The sequence below is a fragment of the Actinia tenebrosa genome, unplaced genomic scaffold (genome assembly GCF_029948245.1).
Source record: "Actinia tenebrosa isolate PJP-AT-01 unplaced genomic scaffold, QUT_ActTen_1.0 PGA_scaffold2__45_contigs__length_23673736, whole genome shotgun sequence".
NCBI lineage: Eukaryota > Metazoa > Cnidaria > Anthozoa > Actiniaria > Actiniidae > Actinia > Actinia tenebrosa.
In genome coordinates, this window is record NW_028292579.1 from 366,295 (window position 1) to 382,630 (window position 16,336).

The 16,336-nt window shown below is 39.1% G+C and overlaps 1 protein-coding gene across 2 annotated transcripts in view; it reads left to right on the forward strand.

Annotated features, from left to right (window-relative positions):
* LOC116292573 (5-oxoprolinase) overlaps positions 1-13,017 on the forward strand; it is a 49,638-nt gene extending 36,621 nt beyond the window's left edge. The window contains exons 24-40 of one of the 2 annotated variants that reach the window (XM_089034449.1): positions 63-112; positions 382-418; positions 518-628; positions 1,269-1,370; positions 1,914-1,995; positions 2,546-2,638; positions 3,671-3,780; positions 4,138-4,212; positions 4,458-4,514; positions 4,836-4,925; positions 5,374-5,508; positions 6,018-6,167; positions 7,963-8,040; positions 9,904-9,986; positions 10,654-10,814; positions 11,608-11,705; positions 11,989-13,017. In XM_089034449.1, coding sequence (XP_088890575.1) covers positions 63-112; positions 382-418; positions 518-628; positions 1,269-1,370; positions 1,914-1,995; positions 2,546-2,638; positions 3,671-3,780; positions 4,138-4,212; positions 4,458-4,514; positions 4,836-4,925; positions 5,374-5,508; positions 6,018-6,167; positions 7,963-8,040; positions 9,904-9,986; positions 10,654-10,814; positions 11,608-11,705; positions 11,989-12,165 — 1,689 coding nt within the window. In that variant the 3' untranslated portion in view covers positions 12,166-13,017. Of the gene's footprint in view, positions 1-62; positions 113-381; positions 419-517; positions 629-1,268; positions 1,371-1,913; positions 1,996-2,545; positions 2,639-3,670; positions 3,781-4,137; positions 4,213-4,457; positions 4,515-4,835; positions 4,926-5,373; positions 5,509-6,017; positions 6,168-7,962; positions 8,041-8,592; positions 8,668-9,903; positions 9,987-10,653; positions 10,815-11,607; positions 11,706-11,988 lie in introns of both variants that reach the window. The other variant, XM_089034450.1, reaches the window with a different exon arrangement.
* Positions 13,018-16,336: the final 3,319 nt, after the last annotated feature.

The window sequence follows — 16,336 nt, forward strand, 5'->3', positions numbered from 1 at the left end:
TGTTATGGGTAGACGAGTGTAGTATAGATTGATATTTTTTTGTTATGCTGTTTGTGTTATAGTTGGCTATATTTTCTCATCGCTTCATGAGTACAGCTGAGCAAATGGGAAGGTAAGTATGGGTGATCAATCCATGTTTCCATTCTCCTTGCTTCCTTGCTTCCTTGCTTCCTTGCTTCCTTGCTACCTTGCTTCCTTGCTACCTTGCTTCCTTGCTTCCTTGCTTCCTTGCTTCCTTGCTTCCTTGCTTCCTTGCTTCCTTCCTTCCTTCCTTGCATCTTTCCATCCTATTATCCAAGCAACCGACCCACCTATCTAGTCCTCCCTTTCTTCACCCTACCAATTCCTAGTGACATCCTTTTCTCCTCCCTACCCCCCCAGGGTTCTTCAAAGGACAGCCATCTCCACGAATATCAAGGTACGTGCAGTTTTCAGTGCAAGGGCTATCGTGTGTCTTACTTGCTTTACTATCAAGGTACAGTTTCCTAAGTAACGTAACTTTTCATTTCTAACCCAGGAACGCCTCGATTTTTCGTGCGCCATGTTTGGTCCTGATGGAGGTCTGGTAGCTAATGCTCCTCATATCCCAGTCCACCTCGGCTCTATGCAAGAGACTGTGCAATATCAGGTAAGAAAATAGTGGACTGATTGAATGTTGGAATTGCTTGTTTCTTGGTCATTGTTTCTAGCCCTTATAATTACAGCATATTTACTTTAACTGGGACCAGTCGTAAAAAAAGTTGTCGTGGGAATGAAACGTTGTGCTCTTTGTGCTCTCCAGTGACGGATTCATGTTTCTAAAATGGAAGATTCCACAAGTTGCTCTTTCCTGCGTATTTCCTGCAAAGAACCAGAATTTAAATCCATTTCATTCCATGTACTGAACGTGATCGCCATCGCTAAGGGTTTTTTCATCCTTCCTTCCTTCCCTTATTCCTTTATTTCTTCCTTCCTTCGTTCGTTCGTTCGTTCGTTCGTTCGTTCGTTCGTTCGCTCGTTCCTTTCTTCCTTCGTTCCTTCGTTCCTTCCTCCCTTCCTTCCTTCCTTCCTTCCTTCCTTCCTTCCTTCCTTCCTTCCTAATTTTATGGAACCCATAGAACCACCCCTGGTTCCCTACTGCTCTCTCCTGATTGGCTACAGTTTTCACTCTTCATAATGAATGGTTAACTTTGTAAAAGCGTTCGTCGTGTGTCCAGAATGCACCTTTTTGTCAACAAATGATTATAATGTCTGTACACATATATAGAAGTTAAACATTCCCTTTGCAGATCCGTTCCCTAGGTAACGATTTAAGAGAAGGTGACGTCATACTCACCAACCATCCCGTTGCCGGAGGAACACACCTACCGGACTTGACCGTCATTACACCGGTATGTTAACTGCGCATGCGTAGTACTTAGAATAAACCTTGCGCTTTTTTCGCGTTTAACTTAGTAAACACATTTTCTCTCTCATAGCACGTATTTTCTAGCCTGCAGAGCAGGCGTTCTTTTGATGGGTTTGAGGAAGAATCGGGGTTTTGTGGTTCCTGTTTGGTTTCAATTTTCACTCGTTCCAAAGTTCCCCCCAAACCCCGGTTTTTCCCCAAACCCACAAGAACGCCTGCTTTGCAGGCTACGTATTTTCGGGTCCAACTGCTCACAGAAATCGCTAAGATAAAGCAAACAAATGTCCTTACGTCGTCAAACTCCACCGGAAACAATTTCTGTCATGAATAGAAGTAAGAAAAATCTTTCATGATGACACCGAAACGTCCTGAAGTAAAATCTTCATAGAACTGCTTTTCGTTTTGGACCCAGAAGTCGTTTTTCCATACAAGTGACATCAACTTAAAAGCTTATTACAACTTTTCGTGCGCTCACTAACATTTCTCGTATGATCCCAGTGATTCATTTATTCTGTGTCGTGTTCAGGTGTTTTACCCAGGTCAGTCCAGACCTGTCTTCTACGTTGCTAGTCGTGGCCATCATGCTGACATCGGGGGCAAAGCACCAGGTGTGAAACGATGAAAAATCTATTTAGCAATTAGTCCTCAAGCCCGAATGGACTATGAGTCAATAGCCAATGAGCCCGAAGGCCGAACAGGCTATTCTTCGATTGCACGTTACGTCATCGCAGCCATGTTGGTTCCATTTAACAAAAGATTTCTCATTATCATCCATTGTTAACGGCACCACAATTACCGTCATGTTTTTGTCTTTTGACTCTCTTGGGAATGCTTGCAACCCATCAATTGACTCATAGGCCATGAGGACGAGAGGACTAATTGTTTTAGTCAAATCCAACTAGTCAGTCAAATATATAGATGCAAACAAGTTTTGAATTAAAGTTAAATCCAAGTGAAGACTGCCTGAGGTTAGTTGGTAGAACAATAAGATCCCTCGCGGAAATTAAATTCTTTCACATGTAACCATGTAGCCATCTAACATGACTACGTGATGGTGCAAAATCTCTATTCCATTCAAATTGTAAAGTACACATGATTATTTACCATGCATCATTCGTTTATAAATGTAAGTTAATATTTTGTGTTTCATGGTTTTAGGTTCAATGCCGCCCAACTCCAAGAGCATTTTTGACGAAGGCGCTGTCTTCAAATCATTCAAGTTGGTCACCAATGGACAGTTCAAGGAAGCAGGTAACAATAACGGGAAGAAATAATTAATATTAGTTTTAATCATTTTGGCGGCGACAGAAGTAATTTCACGAATATGGTCAGACCTCATTTGGTGCAATGTTTTCCCATTTCAGACCACGTGTCATTCCCTAGAGTATCATTTCTTTGTTTACCTTGGGCGTAATGTTTTCTCATTTCAGACCACGTGTCATTCCTAGAGTATCATTTCTTTGTTCACCTTGGGCGTACTGTTTTCTCATTTCACACCACGTGTCATTCTCTAGAGTATCATTTCTTTGTTTAGCTTGGGCGTAATGTTTTCCCATTTCAGACCACGTGTCATTCCTAGAGTATCATTTCTTTGTTTACCTTGGGCGTAATGTTTTCCCATTTCAGACCACGTGTCATTCCCTAGAGTATCATTTCTTTGTTTAATGGTTGCACAAGAGAAGACACATGAATATGGATACACTACAAACCAATAATCTTTATTCATGCAAGAGAATAACACGTGGACTGAAATGGGAAAACGTTGCACCACAACGAATAAAATCAATTCAGTACCGTTTGCGTGCCGTGTGCTATGGCATGTCGTACCGTATGTTTCCCACTCATAGCCATTCATATGGGAAGCCATTTCAATGCTATGGCATACCATACCGTGTACGTACTGTAGGTCACTATCATATGTTTCCCACTCATACGATAACCATTCATATGGAAAGCCATTTCAATGCTATGGCATACCATACCGTGTACGTACTGTAGGTCAGTATCATATGTTTCCCACTCATACGAAAACCATTCATATGGGAAGCCATTTCAATGCTTTGGCATGTCGTACCGTGTACGTACTGTGATTCAGTACCGTACGTTTCCCACTGTACACATATATATATACGACAACCATTCATATGGGAAGCCATTTCAATGTTATGGCATGTCGTACCGTGTACGTGCTGTGCGTCAGTACATTATGTTTCCAAATCATACAACAAATGCTCTTCAGGTCTTCGTGATGATTCTTTTATCGATTTGGCATTTCTTTCTCAGCCTTGACAGAAAAGCTGATGGAGCCAGGCAAATACCCCGGGTGTAGCGGGACTCGCAACTTAGAGGACAACATTTCAGATCTGCGTGCTCAGGTGGCGGCCAATCACAAGGTAATTAGGGTGAATGAAACTAACCAGTGATCTCATATCATATCATGATTTTACGCTGGTTTGACGGTAGGCTGAATCAAGGGTGGTGTAGTGTCAATGCATTCACCTTTCACTTTCAAGTTTCTTGGGTCTCTCTCTTGATTCGAGAATTCTTATCCCGGTTCTCCGGTTTTTCTTCCTTTGCGAAACCCAACACGCGAAATTTTTGAGTTAGCCATGCCCTGACTTAGATCAGCCCAGAGGTTGTTTCAGGGTTCTATCTGTGAGTTAGCCATGCCCTGACTTAGATCAGCCAAATGTTGTATCGTCTTTTATTTTTTATGTTTTAAGGTTTGATCTTTTTATTTTATTTTCCAGGGTATATCACTGATCAAAGAGCTGATAGATGAATACAAGCTAGACGTCGTCCAGGCCTACATGAATCATATACAGGTGAGATATCTATTGTTAAAGATTTGTTTAACTCCTGCTCATGTTCCGATTGGCTTGTGTCCCTGGACTGCATGCTTTACTTCTGCATTACCTCATTTCACCAAGTATTTAAGTGGGTACTGTTGTGGGGGGGGGGGGGGGGGGGGGTAGGGGGGGGGGCCAAGGGGTCACTGACATAGTACCGGGGGATGGGTAAATGTGTAATACAGAGAAGTAAATGCTTATCGTCTTGTTTAATTACACAGCATAACGCTGAAGATGCCGTTCGTCAAATGCTTCAGGTCGTGGGGAAGAAGTTCAAGGTACAACGTTGTTTAGCATGAGTAGGCCCGTTGACATGAGGGTAGATCGACCCTTGCGCTAGATTTATTCTATATATTCCCGCGATCGTCCCGTGATCGTCCCGTGATCGTCCCATAATCGTCCCGTATTCGTCCCGTATTCGTCCCGTATTCGTCCCGTATTCGTCCCGTATTCGTCCCGTATTCGTCCCGTATTCGTCCCATATTCGTCCCGTATTCGTCTCGATTTCGTCTCGTGATCCGTTGCTCGTCCCGTAAGCGGATAATTTTCCCCCATTTGCCTGAAATTCATGATTTCAATGTTCACTCTTGTTAATACAGGAAGAAACAGGTCAGACCCGTTTCTCAGCCAGAGAATACATGGATGATGGTACTGCGATACAACTGACTGTCTCTATTGATCTGGACACGGTACGTCGTATCTACTTGTCTTGGTGACAATCACTGCATGTATGCGCCCGCATTACGTCTGGACTTTTGATACTTTAGTGTGTCCAACACGCATGCGTCAAATCAGTATTTGAAGTCATTTGTCTTGCGTACCTTAATAGTCTATTATAAAATATTTAAGATATAACGCGTGCGTTGATTGGCTGACTACCGTGCTTATATCAGTGGACAGAGACACGCTCGCGCAAATGTACATTCTGGGAGCTGTAGAGCTCTCGAGAAGCAAGAAAAACATTAAGCTACACCTCGTGTTCCTAAGCTTACTTCTCTCGTGCTCTACAGCTCCCAGCGTGTTTATGTCACAGTACAGAGAGACGCGCGTGCGTTTTATATTCCTCGATTAAAAGTCTAGGGTCGCGGCTTCACTACACTATTGTACTGATGATCATATTTCTATTGTATCATTTAGGGAAGTGCTGTGTTTGACTTCGAAGGGACTGGACCCGAGATGTATGGCAACTGTAACGCACCCAGAGCCATCACATTCTCTGCTATCATCTACTGTCTACGATGTATGGTAAATCAAGATATCCCCCTTAATCAGGTTAGTAACAACTTCTGATTCCAAAAACCGCCATTTTGGTTGATTTATGAGTGCTTTTCTGGGGTAAGTTTTACCATTAAACCAATCCATCTGTTGGGAAATTTGTTCGATGGTAAGAAAAGAGTGGGAAGATTTACTTCCGACAAATGGTACACGCGTCTACCGGAAGAACCAAAAAGAGCGGGAAACTTTGACTTCCGACAAATGGTGCACGCGTCTACCGGAAGAACCAAAAAGAGCGGGAAACTTTGACTTTCGAAAAATGGTGCACGCGTCTACCGGAAGAACCAAAAAGAGCGGGAAACTTTGACTTCCGACAAATGGTGCACGCGTCTACCGGAAGAACCAAAAAGAGCGGGAAAAGTTTATTACCTCGAGTGCTTAACATTTATCCAGGAAAAACCGGAAATTCCGGTTGGAAAACGAATGGTTTGTGTCATTACGATCGTATTCAAATTGAGAATTCCGGGATTTTAATGAACTTTCCCTAATCTTGCATTGTTGTTTAGGGATGTCTTAATCCAGTGACGGTCAAGATTCCCAAGTCAAGTCTTCTATCGCCATCAGAGAATGCTGCCGTGGTGGGAGGCAACGTACTCACATGTCAGAGAATCGTAGATGTTGTGTTTAAAGCCTTCAAGGTCTGCGCAGCCTCACAGGTAGGACAGTAATATTCCCGCAAAGTCGGGCAGGTACTTCATGAATTGTGTATCGTAAAGCACAACATTGTTTTCACTCTCGTAGCTTCGCTTTCGTCCTACAAACCACAGGACTTCCACATCTGGCAAAGATTATTTATGATTTATATAGTGCGCTTTCTATGAACATAAAGGTGCTTTTTATGCAACTTACAATCATGAGATGGTTAGTGTGATGTGTAGGCACTGAGGGTGGTCACTGCCAGGGTTTCTTTACGTCCTCAGTGGTTCTTTTACGTCCCTCAAATGTCCATTAAAAGTGATCATCTGAGCCACTTGAAAGTCTAATCATTTGCAGATGTAATTACAAAGGTAGCACTTTCTCCTCAGTTATTTTAAGACCCTGAGTGTTGGTCCGGCAGGGACTCGAACCACGACCTCCCGCACGAAAGTCCGATGCTCAACCAACTGAGCCAACCGGTTTGCGGTTGTTACCATTCTGAGAACTTTGTCTCATTTTTAAAAACTGCTTCATTTTTTGTTGCGAACAACGTATTCTCAAAAATCCTGGGGAATCTTATTTTTACCAAAAACAGATTGATAACTGTATGAATGCGGGGTGAAAAATACGTAGTTTTGACAAGAGAAAACAGCTTGTCGCTGTGACAAACAATGCATTACGCGCCTGGATACCAAATCACTTCCAGCTGAGCAGTGAACGCGGTGCGCAAAGCATGAGTGTACAAAATGACCGGCCCTAAGTTTTTTCTGAGCTTGAAAGAACGAAGCAAACATGGCGGTAAAATGAAATTGTTTTTATTCTTCCTTTCCATATTTCTGCCTCTTGAAGGCACCTATATTGAATTTTAGTCAAAAGAAAACAGAAAAATACACAAACGTTGGGTTACAGTAGCCTGGGAATGAGGGCCTGCGGCAAAACAGCTAAACGAGCTGTGATTGGCTGAAACAAAATCCACCGCTCAGCTGGTTGGAATTCTCTACTTTCCCATGCCTATAATACTTTGCGTCTTTGGGGGGTAACCAGAGGGTAAAAACCCACTTATTTTTCTGAAGGCCGATCAGACAATGTTGAAAATATCTCGTTTGATATCCAAATATAAAATGAAGAAGTTATAAATAGAAAATTTTGCTTAAGGCCGATCAGGCAATGTTGAAAATACCTCGTTTGATTTATCCAAATATAAATTGAAGAAGTAAAACAAAACAAAACAAAACAAAAAATCAAAACAAAAAAACAGAAAAAGATAGAAGCTTGAAGAATTGTAAAGTAAATTTTAAACATTTTCTTCGTAAGTCAATGCATTTTCTGTAACACCAAACCTCGAGATGTTCAGAACGCACCAAATTAACTCGGGATAAACTGATACTCAGTATTGTACAGATAAAAGCAGGTATAGTATATATTCGATTGAAGAACGTTTCAATTTGGGAAAGGTTTTTGATTGGTTACCCCCCCCCCCCCCATGAAACAAAGCATTATGGGCTGCGAGAAAGTAGAGCACAAATACATTTCAACCAATTTGCATACCGACAGACTTCGCGCATGCGCAGACGATTCTCATTCACGTCACTAACGCTTGTGTTAATGAATATGTAAGTAATATATACAGTAGGTTAGTTCCTTTGTCTTTCACTAAAATTTTCAAGATAAAAGTGAATCTGGCCAAGAAAATCCATCATTAAGTTTATGCAAATGAACAGGATTCTGTATCTGATTTACAAAACTCTTCACAGTCGTAATTTCTGTTGTGTTTTTCTCATGAATTATTAATGAGTGTAATAAATGATAATACAGGGGTGTATGAATATAACCGCTTTTGGAGACGAGTACAAGTATCAGTACATAGAGACACTAGCCGGGGGAGCTGGGGCGGTGAGTCACGTGACTAGAACGTCACCTAGGGGATGTATGTATGTATACAAACCCGGAACCCCGCGTTATCCAGGGTATGGCTACCTATCCTATTGAGTATTGCATTCTAACTGATATTTGCCCTGGATGTAGCTATCGGGTAATTTACCTACCCGGTATGTGAACGAGGTGGTCTTTACCTATTTGAGTGCACACACCTATCTATGTACCGGACATAGTTTACTGGACATTTCAAGTTATTCCGTAACGACTTATAGTTACCTACCGGACATGGTTACTGTACCGTGACATCACCTACAGGGCATTTTAATATGTTATCTACCGGCCATACTGTATCGTGGTTTACACCAACAGGGCATTTTAGTATGTTATCTACCGGCCATTTCTCAACCTTTTGAAAAAGGTTACTTTATAGCTAACCTACCAGTCTTTTAGACCTACCGGACGTTTATCTATCCGGGATGCGTACCTATCGGATATGTAGCTGTGTATGACATACATTCCCTAGATCTTGTATTCTTGTTATAGTAATAGAGTTATTCCTTCGCGCAGGGCTGCATGAATAATGTCACGTTTGGTGACGCTAAGTATGGTTATTACGAAACAATCGCTGGTGGATCTGGAGCGGTGAGTGGAGTACATATTGCTTGCCCTTATTGAGCTGAACAGGCGAACACAGGCAAACACTGTTCATTATTATCAATAGTCCCCTTCACAGTTCCCTGCGCCATCTTGTAAAGTAGCCGTGCCTTTGCATCGAAGCGAGACGAACGGTGAGCTTGCAATGATAGAGACGTGAATAATTGTCCAAGGTGTTAAAAAAGGTCTCTATCATTGCAAGCTCACCGTTCGTCTCGCTTCAATGCCAAGGCACGGCTACTTTACAAGATGGCGCAGGGAACTGTGAAGGGGACTATTCTTTTATAGGCTATTTTCAATAGACCCTAACCCTAATGACGTTTCATACTTAAACTACCACAATCCTTTTCAAAATCTCTTTTCAAAATCTCTACTCCTTTGAGAATACCAAGACAATAGTGTAAGTTAGCATAACAAAAAAGCTACCGTAAGGGATTCTGGAAGCTAAATGTTATGGTTCTTGAGGACGATATTGACCAAATCCACTTAGGCGTAATGTTTTCCCATTTCAGTCCACATTTTACTCCATTGAGAATAAGATTCTTTGTTTGAGTTGTATCTATATTCATGTGTCTTCTCATGCGCAACCGTTAAACAAAGAAATGATATATGATGAAGGATCCTGATGCTATGGCAGCTTGTTTTTGGCGTGCCTTTAGGAAAGAAAACGTCTTGTCCCTAGCAACAGTCTCACCCTAGTAACCATGCCTTCATAAAACAGAAACTGTGAGGCAAACATTGATCGTTATTCTTATCTTGCATCTAGTTTTCGGACGGAAACTTTTTATTCTCAGTTTATTAAGGGCAAGCAATATGACTCAACGACTGGTAGACTAATATTTATTATAACGATGGATATCTTACTATTAATATCTATTAGTAAACTCATGGACTAATCTTAACTATAATTATTGATATCTATTAATAAACTCATGGACTAATCTTAACTATAATTATTGATATCTATTAATAAACTCATGGACTAATATGAACTATAATTAATGATATCTATTAATAAACTCATGGACTAATATGAACTATAATTATTGATATCTATTAATAAACTCATGGACTAATCTAAACTATAACTATTAATAAATAAGAGCGTCATCAGCATTTCACTGTGGACAGGGATGTGCGCGCTTTCATATGCGCTAAATGAATGGTTGACACCAGTTTACGCTATTTGATTATTGATGGATGTTCTATTTTATACTGTTCTAGGGTCCCACATGGGATGGCCGTAGCGGTGTGCATGTACACATGACAAATACTCGCATCACTGATCCAGAGGTCCTGGAATCAAGGTTAGTTCTCAGCACGATTTTCCTCTCTACTATTAGCCAATCCGAGGTTGAGTAAGAGACTAAATAATAAATAAATAATAAATAAATGATTTATTATTAATGATTTATGAATAATAATTAATGATTAAGAGGAAAGTTTTTTCAATAACGAGCAATAATGGCAAAAAGCGCCAAAAACTAGACTTTCGTATGAGTTTTGATCCCAATTTTCGTTTTGGGTTAACACTCAAAACCTTTTTTAAACAGTTAGAAACTGATGTACTATGATAAAATGCCTGTTTGAAGCGGTATTTTCAATTGTACAAAGATGTTTTGTTGCATTTGTGTTAGAATGTTGCTTTGTCAGGCTTTTTTTATAGAAAATATATGGCGGGGAAATAAGCAAATAAAGGCCTAAACCTCATTTTCGAATAAAATTTTTGCTTTGGGTTAACAATTTGATTCCACTTTCATCGGTCATCTCCACTTCCAAACAAGTTAAACTTTCTGAATAACAAGATTTCAGCCTTGTACAACAGCCTTTCTTCAAGAAAATAGTTTTTGGCGCTCACTGCTTGGATATGAAAAGAATTCTCTCTTAATAATTAATGATTGATAATAAATTACATGTTTTTTTGACGAACAAACATCTAGCCAATCAGAGCATTGACGTTCTTTGTTACTCCAGGTATCCCGTGATGCTTAGGCGCTTCCATTTGAACCCAGGCACCGGTGGACGAGGATTACACAGGGGAGGTGACGGGGTGATAAGAGAGCTACTTTTCAGACGTCCTGTCGAGCTGTCTGTCCTTAGCGAGAGAAGAGCTTTCCATCCTTATGGCCTTGAAGGTAAGCAGAGACTATGTTGGGGATGGTCATAAATAAATAATAGGAATTAAACAGTGGTTCCTCACAGAATTGAAATTTAGGAGAAAACCAGCTCTACCTTACTCACATACGACACCGAGCCCAGGGATCAAACCCGCCTTAGCTTTTGATGGCGATGTTGATGATAATGATGGTGATGATGATGATGACGGTGGTGATGATGATGGTAATGATGGTGGTGATGATAATGAAGGTGGTGATGATGGTAATGATGGTGATGATGATGATGACGGTGGTGATGATGATGGTAATGATGGTGGTGATGATAATGAAGGTGATGATGATGGTAATGATGGTGGTGATGATAATGATGGTGATGATGATGGTAATGATAGTGGTGATGATGATGATAATGATGGTGGTGATGATGATGGTAATGATGGTGGTGATGATAATGATGGTGATGATGCTGGTGGTGTTGATGCTGATGCTGATGATGGTGGTTATAATGCTGATGGTGTTGGTGATGATGCTGGTGATGATGATGGTGGTGATAATGATGGTGGTGATGCTGATGATGGTGGTGATGACGATGGTAATGATGGTGATGGTGACTTTCTTGATATTGATATTGCAAGCAAATAGTCTTTCCTCCAGTCATTCCATTCCATGGCCGCAAGTGGCCTTTACGTCCCAGAGGAAATGGACTCATTGGTAAATTTATTTTTCTAAACGCATTATAGCGCAGCAAAATGCATCCACAAAAGCTGTTACATTAACTCAAGCCGTCTTCTTTTTCCTTCCTTCATTTCAGGCGGTGAACCTGGCGCGTGCGGGCGAAACTTGTTAATTTATTCAGATGGTCATGTGGTGAACTTGGGCTGTAAAACTCTGGTTTCTGTTCAACCAGGGGTATGTGGACGATAATACTTACAAAATATCCCTTGCACTAGCATATCATGCTCATCTTTATTTATCTATTGCTGGTTTTCAATCATTCCCACGGGGGGTGAAATAACAGGAGACACGGCGGACATGTTGGATTATATAACAAAAGAATTCATTGACAATACTTTTGTTAAATTTAACCAAGATGCGAGATGATTAGATTTTAAAACGATTTTATAGTGATTGAGAAAAGTGGATCCAGTTCTGGACTCAAGTGAAGAGAATACCGACAATTCTTATTTTTCAGGATTGTTTCCACATTGAAACCCCTGGGGGAGGGGGGTACGGTAAACCATCCGACAACACCGATGAAGCCGACAACGATGGAAGACCAGCGAAACGCAGACGACTAGAAAATGCAAGCCAACTGTACATGGAGAGAAGTTCGCTTCATAACTATAAACTGATGCAGGAATCGGCTTGAATTGTTTCATTTTAAGGTATTATTTCGTATGTGAAAGAGAAACATAGGTTCTTCGACTATTGATTCAGAACAACTTCCTGGTCGACAACAAAAAGCAGTTTTATGAAGGTTTTTTCCTTACTTTTTTCTTCATGGCTTTGGATTTGTTGTCTAAAGTTTTTGTTTCGGCTGGAGGTTAAATTATTGAGAACATTTTTCGCTTTATTTTAGCGGTTTTTGAGCAATTAGACCCACAAAAATACGTCACAACTTAAAAGCTCTTTGCTAAGCACCTCGTGTCATTCAAATAACTTCCCTTCTCAGCCAATTCATAGATAATAGAGGGATATTAACTATAACTATCTATTAACTATGGCCAATTAGAATGCTAGAAAATCCATTCCGTCCAATCATAGTCTGTATCTATATCTCTTTTTCATCTTTTTATAGTTTTTTTTTTATTCTTATTAATCTAGGTTATATTTTTTTAAACATTGGTCGCGGTAAAAATTTTTGTATTTGAACTGCATGGGTTGTGATGAATGGTGAATATTTTTTTCTAATTATATGAGCCCGCAAAACGAAAACATGCGCACGCACATACGGTTTGACCAATCACAAAACGCGTTGCTTGCGAGAGCCTTCGGTTTACTGGTCAGCAGTAACAAATTTTCAGAACGAATATTCTAATTCTGTAATTTAGAAGTGTTATTATAATAATATTTTTCTTTTCAAGATCGAAAAAAAACGGGTCAAAAATGTATTTTTTGCATGGTAGGTAAACTCAGATGCAATTAATCTTCTTACTAATTTTATGAATAAAAAAAAATAGGGAAAAAGATTAGGGTATGAAAAATAAAATAGATATTCTAACTTCCCTAGTTACTGTTGGTACGTTGGACAAGCTATAATGTGTTTTTGATATACATAATTATGGAACAGACAATACTTGCTATAAAATCGTAAATGTCTGGCGCGGCGGGGATCGGGGGGTGGGGGAGGGGGGAGGGGGGCTATAATGGTAAATAAATTTTGAGGGGAAAATCGAGACGTGAATAATTTTACAAGATGTTAAAAAAGGTCTCTATCGTTTCAAGGTCGGCTCTATCATTGCAAGTTCGGGCTCTGGTATAATCAATTTTTTGAGACCAGTATTTCTTGAACTTCCGGTATAAAGAGCGCATGCGTTAACTTAACGAATAAATCAAAAAAAGATTTTCCCGATTTTTAATTTTGATTTTGATTTTTTACTTTAATTTTTACTTTGATTACTTTCATTGGTTATATTTCACTTCCGGAAAATTGCGCATGCGCCAAAAATATTATTCCAGAGCCCTCGTTCTTCGCCGCAGGCCAGAAGAAACCCAGGCTCTGGGTACGAGATTGCATCATATTATATAGAAAACAGTAATGACTAATACTTATAAATAACCCCGTATTGTTCCTGTCCTTCAAGGCCGCCACCACTTGACGTCTTAGTTACTCTGTGTGAGCACTGAATTACTGGGCACTGATTGGTCGAATGGGTCTAATCATCTTGTAAACATGTTTAAGTTTCCTCCTCATTATTCACTTGTTCAGTTCAATCCGTTTAACGTTTTTTCGAAGTTTTTATGCACATTTTTCTGGTATTTTTCTTTTGTTTGATGTACCCGTTTTTCCGGTCATACTTTAGTAATGGAAATGAAAATGACAGTTGCTTTCAATGTATTCAGAAGCTGTTGACAATATGGATCATAGAGAGAATTATGCATTCATTATCGATGTATTTTTTATAGTTCTACTTCCCTTTTTCCGGATTTTTTTTCCGTTTTTTTATTTCACTTTATCTTTTATTCTCTTTATTTGCTCAAAACTTTCCTTCGTTTATCTATTTTTTCTCTTCCAATTTTTCCTCTATTTTCTTTTTTTATTTCTTCCCTTCTCTCTATACCCTTTCTTTCTTTCGTTCTTTCTCTTCGTTCTTCCTTTCTTTTTTTCAAAATTCGTCTCAATTTTTTCTTTTCTTTTTCACATTTATTTATCCTTTCTGTTATTACCCCCCTTTTTTTATTAATTCTTCCTTCTTTTTTACATTTTCTCCTTTCTTTTACCACCAAGAATTAATTCTTATTTTGATGATTTTCAAAAAGTCTATCCCGGTGAGCGAATATTTGCAAAGCCCTTCCTCATTATCCAATTTGTTAACACATGCACAATAGAACACCGCGACCCCAATATTTAATTTTTATTTTTATTTCCAAGGGGGAAAAAATAAATGAATTTATAAATAATTTCCATAATTCATTTATGTATTGCCTAGAGATATCGAGATATCCTAATGTTTGTAAACAAATACTTTTCGCTTTTTTGTTATTTTTCATTTGAAAATATTGAGTAAGATGTGAGAATAAGTGTGAATAATCTTGGATAAATTCATAGCTTTAAATCGATAAACACACGTAAATGAAAGACAATAACTTACACTTGAGACTTAGTTGTAGGTGAAAACTTAAAATCGTTATGGTGGATTTCCTAAGCCTTTTAGAGAAGTAACGATGAGGTGAAAAAGTTGTTTTACGGAAAGGGCTCGCGGCCTCTTTTCATAGTTGTTAATGGGCAAAACGCGTGTGTGATGAGCGCATTATTTGTACATTGATCCGGTTTGCCATTAATCCATGTTGACGGACTACGCTACGTCAGAAAAGTAAACATAAAGACGGAGAAAAAACATTACTTTTTGAATATAATTAATATGTTAAAAAAAAGCTCTCGCAGAGAACCCCAAGCTGATTGCTTTTATTAGTCCATGTACGAAATATCCGTTTAAAAGAAAGACGAAGATTTATATGTCCTTAAACTATTTTTAAACGGTTTCGACAATTTTCTATCGGATTCAATTGTTAACTTATTTTCTGAAGGTGCCAGTATTGGACAAGTGCTTTCAATCAGCAAGTTTCTACTCGACCTCATTTGCATTTGACAAAATTCTGGACATTCTGCGGTCTTTGTTTCAAGGCTTGTATGCCTTAAAGCGATGGGTATCTGACTTTTCTTCATTTCTTAATTCTTTTTAAAATATCTCATTACGTAGACAGAGTCTTATCTCTACGCGTTTAGGAAAGCAGCAAGATAATTACAATCTTTGTACTCGTTTTTTTTAATTTGGTAATTTTCAATGTGTGGTGGAACATCGTGTAACTTCATTCTGGGACGATTTTTTTTATTGGAATTCCTCATTCGACATTGAGACTCTTTAGGCATGGATGGAGAGGCAGTTTCAACGAAGGAAGTTAATGAGAGTGAAGCCTTTCAAAAGTGCGGGCGGCGAGGAAGAAGAGGAGCTTGCACGAATAAAGATTTACCGGGTGAAAAACTTGTAGATATTTTAGATTCTCTGAAAGTCAGCGAAAATAGTGAAGAATCTGCGAAGACCTCCGCGGAAAAAGAGCCAGGAACTTGAGTCTGGTTGATTTTAATATCAATACAGTTGAATATTCTACAGTTTTTTCCTTCCTACTTGAGCTAGTCCGCAGGTGTTGCTGAACGTCATAAATCAGGATGGATATGCAATCGTATTAACAGAGTTCGGGACGAGAAATCTCCTCTTCAAATCTTAAAACGTTGAATATACCTCTTATTTTCTTTTTAACTTTCGTTATCTCTTTAAATACCTTAATGGAGGGAGATTATGTAACAACGAGGACTGAAAAGCGATAAATATCTCGGTCAAAAATGTTAGATACATGAAGAGGCCTAAACGAAGGGTTTTTTAAATCTTGGTCGAACGGAATTCAAATGAAAGTCTTGTGGAATATTGAACGTGGAATCCATGGGGAGAAGATTGCTCCTAATGTGAGTAATAAATAATCCATAATGATCGATTATAAATGATTAATTCGCTTCCATGCAAAGCAAAAACAGTGTTTTATTGTTCTGGCGTCACTGTACGAGGCGATAAAAACCCAATAAACTGTTGCAATCCAAGAGTTTTCTAATCATGTATCTTGTTCAACGATATGAATTTTTTGCGGTATGAAATGCAAGGCTATCGCACTCATAAAATGAAACCAGCTTACACCTCATTGTTATTCTTACATAATTATTGATGAACATTGTGAACGTTTTTATTAGACGTTTTAATAAAGTATCGACTAAATAACTTGAAATATTTTTATCGAAAGCGGGTGAAATTTTCTCGTCGACAGTGAAA